Source organism: Eptesicus fuscus, chromosome 13 (genome assembly GCF_027574615.1).
Source record: "Eptesicus fuscus isolate TK198812 chromosome 13, DD_ASM_mEF_20220401, whole genome shotgun sequence".
Classification (NCBI taxonomy): domain Eukaryota; kingdom Metazoa; phylum Chordata; class Mammalia; order Chiroptera; family Vespertilionidae; genus Eptesicus; species Eptesicus fuscus.
The window spans coordinates 42,940,994-42,955,412 of record NC_072485.1 but is presented as its reverse complement, the minus strand read 5'-3'; the positions used below and the strand labels follow the sequence as shown (position 1 = coordinate 42,955,412).

Here is a 14,419-nt window from a genome sequence, read left to right as displayed (position 1 = left end):
CAGGAGAGAAAGAATGGAAGGACAACATTTTGGAAGTTGTTGTAAGAGTCTAGAAAATAAAGAGAATGGAAGATAAAATTATCTGTGTCACCAGTAATGAAACAAATGTAGATTTTAAAAAATTATATCTCTGCATTTCCTTATAACTCTCCTTGACAACACACATAGCCCACACATTCCCCTTGCTCAGAAAAACATAAGCACAGAGCCTCTTTTGTGACCTGTAGCTCAGACGTCTCTGGGGAGCAGAAACTCACTAAGGCATCCAGCCAGTGGTATAAAGGTAACATCTTAGTTGCAGTTTTCATGGGCTCCTTCAGAATATGGACAGGCACAGAGGGCTGTCACAACAAGCAGGGTGAGTAACTTGAGGCCCAGGCACAATCCCATTTATATTATTTAGAAGAATGGGGGCCAGGTTAGTGAGTCTGACATCCCTTCTATGTTAGCTGCTGCCAGGTGTAGGAGCCAATGGGATGGGGAATGAGCAGATGGTAGAAGCTGGAAGAAAAATTAGGAGGTCTACTTAGGGCCATGGATGGCAGGTCTATGGCCCTAAATAAAGGACAGGAAGTGAAGAAGGCTACTCTCCTGAAGCACAGAGATTTCTCAAGTCAGAGAATTATCAGAAACCCAGACTCTGTGTCCAAGCAAATTACTACCCCTTTCATTCTCTAATTGGGGCCACAGTATGAGGGTATGTTAAGATTCCATCTGTCAAGATAGCATCCTGCCAGTGACCTGAATGCTTGGTGTCACTATGAGATTGTCCTTCAATTCTTTCAATAAAGAAGAGCCTTTTAGAAAAGCATTTGGCTTATATGTATATTAAAAATGATTACCACCGTAGCATCAGATTATATCTCTGTCATATCACATAGTGACCATTTCCTTTTTGTGTGGAAAAAAAGAAAGAAAAGTACTTGGTTTTTGGTAAAGAGAGCATGGTGGATTCAGTCTTTGGTTTCTAGGCAACTTGACATTCCCAGACACACCCCGTCACAAGATAACAGAATCTTAGAGTGGTAGAATGGAAATGATTTCATCCCTGGAGGGAAAGCTATCATTTTAAAATATCTTTGACACTTTAGTGCCCTTGAGATAATAATATAAGGCCTAAGCTAATCTGATTTCCAGTTTTAAGTGATTGCTTTGGGGCTTCATGGCAATCAGAAAACATGGCAATCCAACTGTGCTATCTAAATGGGCATTTTAGTAAAAACACACACCAAAAGAAACCTGTCCTTTCATCACACAGAATCCCTTCCCAATGCCAGACCCCTCATAACACTGTAATAGTCACAGAACATAAAAGGAAAGAACCACCATCTGGATACCAGGGAAAAATTACCTTGATTGTATAAGAGTTGTCCCTAATTTTTGGCAACTTGTCTTCAATTGCACTTTATAATTTTACCCTTGTGAGCTCTAAGGTTCTTGTAATATTCAGCTTAATTTAGCATTTGCATCCTTCCAACACAGCCAAGAGCAACAGATCACACAAATACTCAAAAGTGCATCAGACCTGCATACCAACTAGACAAGTTCTAACCTAAGGGATTGAGGATTTGTGAATTACTCGATAATAGGTAAATCAATACAGGATAAAAGAAAAAGAATTGTGATATTCATCCCAGGTAAAAATTAATCCTCATATTTCTGCAAGTTATATAGAGAGGGCAGAATTCACCTGCTATTCTGATTTAAACTACCAATAACAGGGAGTATTTTCTGATTGGTCCTATGGAAACCCCAATATGACTGGATAAAAATAAATATCAATTGTATTAATCTGAAGGAGCCACTGGTCTTTACTATATACAAACTATTTAGTACAAATTATGAACAAATATATGCATCTAAGAGATACTGTATTAAAGGTTGGGATGAAAAGGAACTAGATTAAAGAATAAGGAGTTTTCATTCAGTTCTTCATTTTCTTGTTCATTCAATCATAGTAACTGAAACAAAGGAGGAGAAAAATTTTGAAATCACAATGAAAAAAATGAAATTGAATAAGTTTTCTGAAGAAATGTGATTTGAATTAGTAAAATAAATAGTAAAAATGAGGAGATAATTATCACAATGCTTGGCTCTGTAGGAAGAACTCAAAAACTCACTATGACAGAGAGGCAAACAGAAGATTTTTTGAAAAATAGGAAGGGGTTTTATTTGGAGGGCCCCAAATCATGTCACCATAGAACATGAGAAGAGAACAAGCTCATTCAGATAATCTGGTCCAACCAGCTCCACACTTTACAAATCTCCAGCATCTAGTAAAGTCCTGCCAATACAGGCAGCGTAAGACTTCAAAGTGTTTAAGCCAAATAGACTTGAACTTAAGTTTTGAATTTTCAAACAACAACAAAAAATGAAGTCTAATATCTGGAACATAAGAGATATGTAATGATTTATAACTCAATAAATGTATTTGCTCAGCAACAAACACTAAAAGTAGAAAACACCCTACAGAACACTATAGGTGCCTGCATTTATGTCTTTGATTTGTGTTTCCAGTTGGTGCCTTAGAAATTCTAACTTTGGGTCCTTGGCCCTGCAGCTGTGGCCCTCCAGCTAGAGCAAATGTCAGTGCTGAGTGATTTACAGGGATGCACATTCAAGGACAAATCAAGGCCTCAATATGGGTATGGGAAAGGGCTAAACAAAGTGTCTGGCTGGTATTGTAAAGGTTGTGGGGAATGTTAAATAATTGAAGTGAGGGGGTGATTCCTAAAAAAGCAATGTGTAGCCTGGATTACACTGGCATCCAGTGACCCTGGCTGATATTCTCTGGGCAAGGCATATTTAGACAGCATACTTTTAAATTTTTATTACCGACTTGAGAGAGAGAGAGAGAAACGCCGATTTGTTGTTCCACTTATTTATGCACTCATGGATTGCTTCTTCCACGTGCCCTGACAGGTGACCAAACCTTGGCATATTGGGATGATGTTCTAATCAACTGATCTCCCAGCTAGGGCTGAACCCATATATTTAAGTGTCTTCAGTTACCTGGCAAAAATCAACTGTCTCTTCATTTACTAAAACTTACCTAGTACTTGTTCTCATTTTCATCCTGGGACTTTATCATTACTGGGACTTGATTAAAAGAGAATGTCCTATGATTTGTACTCAGACCCCTCAACACAAAAAGATCTGAAGTTCTAATAAACTGCTCCAGGGAGAATCTCTCACCCTATGGTGGGCTACATAATTTCTCTCCTTTCACATTAGCTAAAATATTTTCCTTCTGTATCAGCAGCGTAATTTTGAGACAACAATGAGAAAGCTATGTGAAAGCACTTAGAAATACTGCAAAATGCAGCATTAATAAAATAACAATATAGACCTAGACAAAGCCTATGATGATGATGATGATGATGATGATGATGATGATGTTAATGATCATTTAGAGAGTACTATGTATATTAATAAACATCACTTTATTTAATGAAGACTCTGCATGGTATGGTGAAAATAGCATAGAACTTACATTTAGAAACAACTAAATTCTAAGTCCATTTCAGTCACATTTTTTCTGTAATCATGAAGAAGTTAAAACTATCCCCTACATTCTGTATTTCTTTTGAGGACATATTCACTAATGTATGCATATTCTTAGAACTACTCATATTACGAAGTACTAAGAAATGAAAAATTATTCATTTAAAAGCCTATACAGCAAAAATAAATGTTTTCCTAATGACAGGTACCCTCTCAATGCCTTTTGTCTTTCCGGATTGAAGAGGTCACATCGTACTGGAGACTTCTTCTGCCTTCCAAGGATGCTCTCTTCCCAATCCTATGTCAACATCTCCTTCTTCCAGCCAGCTTCCTTCCTGATGATTGGCATCCCAGGGCTGGAGGCCGTTCATGGCTGGATCTCCATTCCCTTCTCCTGCATGTACACTGTGGCCCTCACTGGAAACTGCCTCATCCTCCTGGCTGTGAGGAGGACTCCCAGCCTGCACCAGCCCATGTACTACTTCCTGTCCATGCTGGCTCTCACCGATGTGGGTCTCACCTTGTCCACAATGCCCACCACCCTGGCTGTGCTCTGGTTTGACCATCGTCACATCACCTTCAATGCTTGCCTGGTGCAGATGTTCTTCCTCCACTCCTTCTCTGTGGTGGAGTCCTCGGTGCTCCTGGCCATGTCATTTGACCGCTTTGTGGCCATCTCCAACCCCTTGCGCTATGCAGCTGTCCTCACAAACAATGTCATCTTCAGAATTGGACTGGCCGTTGTGGCCCGTGCTATGCTATCTCTCTTCCCAGTGCCATTCCTGCTTAAACGTTTGAACTTCTGCCCTAACAAGATCTTCTTGTCCCACTCATTCTGTTTCCATCCTGATGTAATGAGAAGAGCCTGTGCTGATATCACCATAAACATTCGCTATGGGCTTTATGTGGTTGTGTCCACTGGGGGCATAGACTCCCTGTTCATCATCCTGTCCTACACTCTCATCCTGTGCACAGTCCTGGGGCTGGCCTCCCCCCGGGAGCGCATCCGGGCCCTCAGCACCTGTGTCTCACACATCCTTGCTGTCTTTGTCTTCTTCATTCCATGCATCACCATGTCCATGATCCATCGTTTTGGAAGACACCTGCCTCACATTGTACATGCCCTGGTTGCCTATGTGTATCTGATGGTGCCCCCTGTACTCAACCCCATCATCTACAGTGTGAAATCCAAGCCCATCAGGGAGGCCATGCTCAGAGTGCTGAGGTGGAAGGGCCAAGGCTGATGAAACTATGAAATACAACAGGGTCTGGGTACCATCAAAGATACTTGCTATAGCTTCACAGAAACCTGCTACACTCGGCGGGAGTACTGAAAATTCCTAGTCCATGCTAATACAGTGGGAAGACCATCAGGCTTCTTTTTTTTTAATATATTTTATTGATTTTTTACAGAGAGGAAGGGAGAGGGAGTTAGAAACATTGATGAGAGAGAAACATCAATCAGCTGCCTCCTGTACACCTCCCACTGGGAATGTGCCCACAACCAAGTACATACCCTTGATTGGAATCGAACCTGGAACCTTTCAGTCCGCAGGCTGATGCTCTATCCAACTGAGCCAAACTGGTTAGGGCCATCAGGCTTCCTTCTGTTACAAATTTATGTTCACCATTTGCTTTGTACTGGAAGCAGTGCTAAGAATTAAAGACTGAAAAATAAATAAAACATGGTCTTCTCCAGAAACTCACAATTTTGTACCAGGTTAAAGACATATACATACACAACTAGAATACAGACTTATAAGTATCATAATAAAGTTTTTTGCAAGAGATTACTAGAGACTGTAAATTAATAGTTGCTACATCTTGCCTAGAAAAATAGGACAAACTTCTACAAGGAAGAGGATGCTTTTCATTTCATCTTGGGGGAAAAAAATGTAGCATGGTGTGTGTTTTTTCCTGGGCAACGTAGGAATTGAGTAAAAAGGAGAAAAACCTAGGGGGAAAATGAGCAATATAAAAAACAGGCTCAATATTTTGAAAAAGTACATGTGTTTGTGGAAAGATGAGCATTTCTGCACTTTTTTACATCTCTACCACTTTTTATATCTTAACCCTTATGCCTGCGGCGTAGGGTTTAAAGAGGGAGTTGGGGGATAAAGTCAAAAAGGTAGATTGTAAAGGATTGCACATACTATTCTAAGTAATTTGGTTTGTATCTAATACATACAAATTATTTATTAAATATTTGTACTATAAAATAACTTAGGAGTATGAGTTGCAGATTACAACCTAAAACACAATCAGTTTATCTGGTCTCAGCGTCTACCATTTACTCTGCGTGCAACATTCTCATCACCCCACTCTACATCACATTTCTAGCTACCTTCCTCATTTGTCAAGTATAAGTCTAATTTCTCAGAAAAATCTTGTCTAATTAATTTTCTTTTCCATATTACCCACTGGTACTTGTTTGTCTCCTGCACATGTTTAATATACTGCCACTCTACTATGCCATAACTCCAAAGGTGCCAACATACTCAGTGTCTAGTGGTGTTCATGAAATAATAGCAGCTCAATAATTATTTTGAATGTACAAATAAATTTGAATAGGGAAAGGGGCACTAGACTAGCTGAATGGTCTAGCCTAGAGATAAATTTAAGTCATGGAGAATAGTCAGTGTTTGCCACAGCACCTACTATAGACACCATCAACACAAATGTGATTGCATAACAATTAAAAGTCTGATTGTATGCTCTCTTATAACATGTTGTCTCATCAGGCGAAGAAGACTATACCGTAGGTACAAAGGAAACAGAGAAGTATCAAGAGAGATAAGAGGAAAGCCAAGTGTGTGAAGCCATGGAAGCCAAAGGGGAAACTGTATCAAGAAAGAGGAAGTGGTCAAGTGTGTTGAATGTTGTTGAGAAATCAGAGAAGATAAGGACTAAAAACCTTGATGATGATAGTAAAAGTTCTTTTGGCAGTTCCACCAAGGCTATGGTTATATCGGAGCCCTGCAAGAGCTAGATGAGAGATGCATAAGTGGAAATTAGTTAGTTAACTTCTCTAAGAGATTTTATGAAAGGGAAGAGATAAAAGAGGGATATAGTATCTTGGCAGGATTATACTTGTCATTGTCATTTTTAATATGGAAGAGACTGGAACATAATAAATGCTAAGAATGACTGAGATAGTGAGGTTGAATATCTAATAGGGAGAAGGAACAATAATATAAGTTTCCTGAGAAGGTGAGAAGGTATTGACCCAGAGTAAATTTTTTTTAAAAATCTATATGAGACCCAGCTTGATTAAGACTTTTGATAATTATATTAATGTAAATAAATATCTGCTTCTTTGATAAATTTATACATCCAGTATTTTCTCTAAAAGGATAAAAAGCAGTCTTACCTCAGCTCCTTACTCTCCAGGTTTTATTTCTTTTAGTTTTTAATCTGTTTATTCAATAACTATTTATTTAGTGTTGTTACAAGACTACCCTACTTAAGGACAACAAAAACATGTACAAAGTCTTGACACATTAGTACTTTATTTTCTATTTATTCAACTGCCTAGTGTAAATATGGGTTGATGGAGAGTGGCAGGTATGAAGTATCTGTCTCTACATAATTTTTAGGAACCCAGGCTGCTTGTGGTTTACCATGTGCAACTAATGGCTTCCCAAGTCACATTTGATGTAAATGTGGAAGATTGAACATGCGAAGATTTTTGAGCCTGGCAGAGAAGTGGCACATGTCACTTCCACTCACACTGAAAGTAATGGTTAGCATTTAATCATACCCATCTCAAGAGAGGCTGAGAAATGCTTAGCTGTGTGTCCAGAATGGGGAGGAATTAGGTTTGGTGAATAGAGAACACAAGACATGTTTGTAAAACAGTTCATAAACTGTTTTATAAACAGATAAAACCTTTAAAAAAGTGACTTATAGACAGATTTAACATTCAGACTTCTTCAGGACTCAAAAAGGTCCAAGTGGCTGAGATGGTAGGGCCAGAGGCAGGAATATACAAACAAAAGAAATGGGGGAGGTAAAAGGATGCTCGTGTAAAAGGCATATGATGAAGGTCTTCATCCAGAACCTAACCTAACTTCCAGCCAAATTTCCTAAAAAGAAACAGCCTCTTCCTCTCATTCTAGTTCTTAACTCCAGGCTTTTCCAGGTGACCCAATGTGTGTGTGTGTGTGTGTGTGTGTGTGTGTATGTATGTGTGTGTGTGTTTACACTCACAAAATGTTTAAGTCGTATAGGATAAAATCTATAAAATGTTATCCAGAGCATATTAAGTACCATAGACATGGAATCCCTTCTAAAATCTGAAATAATGAAATTGACATCTCTATATTTATCTTCTTATTATTCATCTATCTATGTCTCCAATAGCACTTCAAATATAAAACAGACACACACATTTAGCATATGCCCCTAAAGAAGCATGAATATAAACACTTAATAAAAATCTGAAAAAATAAACACCAAAATGCTAATAATTATTTTCTTTTAAGGTGACAAATTTGTTGGCGTTTTTATTATATTGTTACTTTTTAAATATTTTCACAATGTCTAAGATTTATATTTATAATAATCATGTGTTGATTTCCTAATAAGAAAAAATGATATGTCATTCTCTTTCATTCTGTCTCTTTCTCTCAGTCCCAGTGTCTGGACTCTACCAGGCAATGGGCTAATTCTTCATTCCCTCCAAATGAAGCCTGCAATGACTCAAGTTTATGTTCCTAGTAGTGCTGGCCACCATTCATCTGGGTATATTAGATTCCATACTATTCATAACTCTCGTCTTCTGGATTTCAGTCCAAGAAATCAGATATGCTCGCTCCATATCCTCTCTACTAAGTAATCCTGTGCTATGGCCAGAAAAGTCTGGCTGACCCTGTGCCATGTTCTCCACTATACTACCTGCTTCTCACATTTAGCTACCTCTCTTTGGGTCTGACTAGCACTCCCCTTGTGGGTAGTGGTCTCGCTTCTGCTCTGTTTATTCCTATTGCACTCTGTGGAGCCCATAACCCCTCTTTCCCATTCTGCTTCCTTTGGGAAGTGCTATGCTACCTAGCTTGTGGGGGTCCTGGGACCGCTGGGACCACATTTATGCTAAATATAGCTGGCAGGAAAGCAGTCTTTATTGGTCTCTCCTGTAGATTTGTTCTCCAAGCATTGATGTTGTGGGCTTCCCCTGTAAGGCAGCTCAGAGCCTTGGGGATGTAGTTGTCCACCTATATGCTCTACTCTGTTTCTGTGGACCTATGCTTGCCTTAGCCTTGCTTCATGGCTAGCCCCATGCGCTTCCTCAGTCTCATGATGTGTCATGCTCTTGATTCCCTGGTCTGTGTTAGACCTGCCATTTCTCCCATGAGCTTCAAGGTGTTTTCTGATGCCTCTCTTTATAAAGTGCCTCTCCAGATACCCAGTGAGTGCTTCCACTGCCAATCATACTATTTCCCAAATTAGCCACTGGTTAGGAATTACCCAAACACACTCCTGCTGCTACTTCACAAGTTCATTGGTAAATGGACCAGAAGCTATTGAGATTAAAGCCACCAACAATACTAATGGGAAATGTCTAAATACAACACTGGATGAGTGAGAAGGGAAATTAAATACCTCCCCTAGAAAATGTAAGACTATGGAAATGTCTAATTCACTATGCCACTGGTCTAACAATTCCTCCTCACAATATAGGGTTAGGCATCAAAAGACAACTTTTTTGTGTGACCTCATGACCCATTGAACATCAACTTCCCCATTAGTACAATGGTGGTACTAATTATATTTCTATTCAGATTGAAAGGAAGTGTCCATGGGCTGTAAAAACTCTCAGAACAGTGTGTCATCTTCCATTAATGCAGGTAACAGTCGTTTTTGCATGGTTTTACTTCCAATCTCCCTCCTAAGGGCTGGTGCCCCAAAAGAAAGTAAATTATATATTCCTTGTGGAGATCATTTTGAAGAAGAAAATCCATGTATATCTTCTTTTCTGAGATCCAATATGGTTTCTGGGGAGAAAAAATCATAGTTTTAAGCCAAAGTATCTGTTTGTATTGTATTCTTGAGTTTATTTCACTTTTGCCATGCTTAAGCCTTTGGTAAATATGCTTCAGATGTAGCACCCTTATCTCAGAATGCTGTGGACTAGTACGAGCAGTTTAAAGAATTGGACTGGATGGTTAAATGGGAAATAATAATCCTACAACTACAACCACCTCAGGATTTTAATAATTATACAAGAAAATAACTAGAGGGAAAAATGATATTCACAAATGGGGATTGGGAGTATACTGTTTTGCTGCCCCTATCCACAGGAGATGTTCCAACCAGTTTCATCTCTGAAGAATCACTTGTGTTGTTATTAAGGAAAATGTTTTTCTCCTAATACTGTCTCCCAAAATATTGATATTAAAATCTGAATTAAAGAACTTTGAATGAAAAATAAGTTTTATCATTGACACCTAGCAATCTGAAGTGAGGGGTGTCACATGGAAAAGACGAAGGATGCGCTGCCGGATTTCCTTTGTCTTCACTCCATAGACAATAGGGTTGAGCACAGGAGGGACAAGGAGGTAGGTGTTGGCCATGATGATGGGCAGGAGGGAGTCCTGCCGCTTGCCAAAGCGGTGCACCATAGATAATCCAATGAACGGTACATAGAATATGAAAACAGCACACACATGAGAGACACAAGTGCCAAATGCCTTTGTCTGGGCTTCACGTGTCAAGCCCAACACAGTCTTGAGGATAAGCAGATATGATAAGGAGATGAGAACTGAGTCCAGGCCAATGGCAGAGATGATAACGATGAGGCCGTAGATGACGTTGACGTGGATGTCAGCACAGGCCAGCTTCATGACATCTTGATGTAGGCAGTAGGAGTGGGAAAGGATATTGGAGCGGCAGAAAGGCAGCTGTTTGAGGAAGACAGGCAGAGGGGCCATAAGTGCAGCACCTCGTACTACGGCAGCCATTCCAATCTTGGCAACACGAGGCAATGTTAACACAGTAGCGTGGCGGAGTGGGTGGCATATTGCCACATAGCGGTCAAAGGCCATTGCCAGCAATACCGTGGACTCCATGCCAGATAAGGAATGGATGGCAAACATCTGTAGCAGACAAGCATCAAACTGGATGGTAGTAGAATTGAACCAGAAGATGGCCATCATTTTGGGCATGGATGAAGTAGAGATAAGGATGTCAAGGCCAGAAAGCATGCAAAGAAAAATATACATGGGTTCATGTAGGCTGTGCTCAGTCCACACAATGTAGATGATTGTCAAGTTACCTAGCACAGCAATAAGGTAAAGGGAGAATAAAGGGAAAGCCAACCAAAACTGAGCTTCTTCCAAGCCAGGGATGCCTATTAGAACGAAATATGTGGCACTGGATTCATTGCCATCAGGGCCCACCATAGTGAAGAAGCTGAGTTGCAATCAATGCCAGACCTGGGGAGGCTGGAATGCAAAGATAAACAATTGTCAGATCCTCCTGAATCACAACACCACACCTCTTCCCTCCATGCTGATGCCCTGTTCTGACCCTAACTCTAATGTCATTGTCTATCCACCCTCTGAGCCTATTCTAAACTCAACCTAATCATCCTTCAAAAGTCAAGGTTCAGATAATTCACCCAGCCATGATTACCAACCCCACCCTTGGCTACAAAAAGTGAGGGATATAAGTAGAGGTTGCTGAGGTGAAAAATGTCAGACGTGAGTTTGCTCAGATCATCTCTCTCAGTTAAAACAATTAGAGTTAACTAACTTCCTCCTTTCTTTTCTACCATCCATAAATATTCACGTACTTTTTACGAGATTATGTAAATAGTATGAATTTATAACACACACACACACACACACACACATTTAGCTATAATTTGGGAGCTAGCTATGGAAATAGTGACATTTATCGTTAGGGTATATTTCAGATGGTTTTATCTTGGGAAGAAAATAGCCAGGGTAGATTTACAAGATCTGGCTCTTGACAACAGGGTAGGACCTCTCTGCATGGTAACCAGAGAAGAGTTGAGTGTGAAGAAGAGCTCATGGCCAGCATCAGTTGGGATTTGCATCTAACACTGGGTTCAGGATGTGTCAATAATCTTTGTTCTACCATTAAGCTGTCACTCAGGGGAACACTAGAAGCACAAGTTTTAGAACAGAGAATAACAGCTTAATTCAAACTGCTGGGGGGAGAAGGTATAAGGAGCCATATTTAACCTAGATTTTTAGGCAAAGAGGCAAAGTCACTTAAGTATTCTGTCCTGACCTCTCTGTAGCATGACACTGGGAGCAAATCCCTCCTTCTTAGAACTTCTCCCTCCTCCCTCTGCTCCTCATCTCTCTCTGATCACTAGTTCTTGGTCTCCTTTCTGGATCTTCCATCTCCTCTGCTTGATCATTAAGCATGCTCTTAAATGATAATGCTCTGAAAATTTTATCCTCAGTGTTCTTGTTCTATATCCCCCTTCTGGAGCCATCTCATTCCTTTCCATTTGTTACGTATAAACTATTGATTCCCAAATCTATATAGCAAGCCATGAATTATCTTTTGTGATCCAGACTCATAATTCTACAGTCTTACTAAAGGATCTACCTGTCTGTCACTCAAGCACATCAAACTCTCCCTGTCCGCCGAAACCGGTTTGGCTCAGTGGATAGAGCGTCGGCCTGCGGACTCAGGGGTCCCAGGTTCGATTCCGGTCGGGGGCATGTGCCTTGGTTGCGGGCGCATCCCCAGTAGGGGGTGTGCAAGAGGCAGCTGATCGATGTTTCTAACTCTCTATCCCTCTCTCTTCCTCTCTGTAAAAAATCAATAAAATATATTAAAAAAAAAAAAAAAAACTCTCCCTGTCCAAAAACAAACTCTTACAGACGCACAGTTGTATAGCTCTTAAGAATATGAGGTATGAAATCAATCCTGAATTCAAATCCCAGTCAAAGACTTCCTTAAGTGTGCAATCTGGGGCAAACCAATTAACCTTTCTAAGCCTCTTTAAAATGAGGATAACAGTCACTGCCTAAAAAATGTCAATGTGAGGATCAAATGAGATGATGAAACATTTAACACAATGCTGGGCACATAGTTAATGTGCAAAAAATCTTGTCTGTGTTGTTAACTGCTTTTCCTCTAGTTTTTCCTCTTTTCTGTTAGGGCGGCCCAAATAGTCACACAAGCGAGATACTCCAATTCTGACTGCCATGACTCCCATGTAATCTTTTTCATTGGCACAATCCCAATAGTCTTCTAACCAAAAGAAATCAGGTCACTAGCCATTGTTTTGTGTTGTGCGTTTTTTTAAATTCCTTTGAGCCCTAGCCAGTTTGGCTCAGTGGATAGAGTCAGCCCTCAGACTGAAGGGTCCCAGGTTCAATTCCAATCAAGGGCACATACCTCAATCAGGGGTGTGTGCAGGAGGCAACTAATCGATATGTCTCTCTCACATCGGTGTTTCTCTGAGTGTCTCTTTCCCTCTCCTGTCTTTCCACAGAGCAAAAATCTTACTTAGCATTCACATCCTGGTTTACTGTCTCTCTCTCCTATGCTATTTTCCTAATTCTCTTTCCCTTGGGTATAATTAAATATTTCCTGCTCTGCGCTCCCAGAGAACTTTGTTTAGGTCTCATTTTATGAATTTATCCTCCTGAACTATAATTATTGCATATTTATAGTTTTCCCCTGAATTATGAGTTTTTAATGGCAGAAACCCTACCATATTTATTAGTATTTAGTTAGTGTTTGTATAAAAAGTAAAATGAGTTTTTTCAAAAGAAGAATCCCTCAATAGGCATCTAATGAGGACAACAAGGTCAAGAGTGTAGGAAGGATTTCTAGTTGTCTGAATTTTAGAGACTTTTGAGAAGAATAAAAGAATGTTTGGAAGGTTCAGGTGGGGTGGTCTTAACTTCAGAACAAGAATTTTTAAGTCCAACAGAAAAGGTCTTTCTTACCCAGGGAGCCCGAGGGCATGAGAGGCTGCATAGAAAACAGAGCAGGTGCAAAGTCTTGCCCTAAATAAATGTAAAGTGGACATACACACGGTTTGTGCCCAAGACAGGAGGGGACCTAGGATGCCTCACCTGGAGACATTAGCAAGAAGGCTCTGGTTCTCCAGAGAGCCAGATATCCATGTCATCCAGAAATTTCACATGAACAGACATGGTAGCGCAGTGCAATGAATGACTAGGATTAAAATGTGCTGCCTTAGGCGATGTATTGGGAAGGAATCGTGGATTGCCATATTCTGAGGGTAAAATTATGTAATGAGCAGAGTCCTAGGGCTAGGAATGCAAGTCTCAGCAATAAATAAATGCAGAGGGCAATAATAAGAAATCATAGTGCTGCTGCAAAATCATATAAGGCATGTCAAAAGGCATTGCAAAAACTGTATCACAGTGTACAATGTGATACAGTTTGAACATTTCCATAAACTGGGAAAGAAGATCTCTAAAGAGGTATGAAGTTTCTAAAAACGTTTTATTTCCCTCCTATTCATCACCTTCATTGCCACTCCACCTTAAGCACACACTCGTACAACACACACATGCTGGAAGGGAGGTGCCTCAGCAGCAGGAAACGGGCAGCTATCGCTGGAGGTAAAATAGCCGGCTACACCTCAGAAGACTGCAGCAGGAGAGAAATAAAGGAATGGGCAAGGGAGCCAGCCAGAGGGCCCAAGTGTCACCCTTCACACTGCCCATCCCTGAAGCATCCCCGTCTCCCACAGTCTCCTGAGGAGGCAGGCAGAAGGACCCAATGACTTCCAGCCTGGGCAACTGTTGGTAATTAGAGCCATTGGCACATACTCAGAGATAGAACTTTGGAGATCTGGAGGAAATTGGAACTAAATCACTCTAGTTTGAAAATAAGGCATAATCAAGGAAAAATAAACAAAGGAACTTTTTCCTTTTCTTTCCTTTTCCTTTCT

At 40.3% G+C, this 14,419-nt stretch overlaps 2 protein-coding genes across 2 annotated transcripts; one reads left to right on the top strand and one right to left on the bottom strand.

Annotated features, from left to right (window-relative positions):
• Positions 1 to 3,785: 3,785 nt before the first annotated feature.
• Positions 3,786 to 4,748, top strand: LOC103304331 (olfactory receptor 51I2-like). Its single transcript, XM_008161248.2, has one exon. It carries the CDS (start codon positions 3,786 to 3,788, stop codon positions 4,746 to 4,748), a length of 963 nt encoding a protein of 320 aa, XP_008159470.2.
• A 5,202-nt stretch (positions 4,749 to 9,950) lies between these two features.
• LOC103304318 (olfactory receptor 51E1) lies at positions 9,951 to 10,955 on the bottom strand. The gene has a single exon (XM_054725659.1). It carries the CDS (start codon positions 10,902 to 10,904, stop codon positions 9,951 to 9,953), a length of 954 nt encoding a protein of 317 aa, XP_054581634.1. The 5' UTR covers positions 10,905 to 10,955.
• Positions 10,956 to 14,419: the final 3,464 nt, after the last annotated feature.

Bases quoted from the DNA above. Each gene is read 5' to 3' on its own strand.
- LOC103304318 (XM_054725659.1), bottom strand. From the start codon at position 10,904: ATGGTGGGCCCTGATGGCAATGAATCCAGTGCCACATATTTCGTTCTA.
- LOC103304331 (XM_008161248.2), top strand. From the start codon at position 3,786: ATGCTCTCTTCCCAATCCTATGTCAACATCTCCTTCTTCCAGCCAGCT.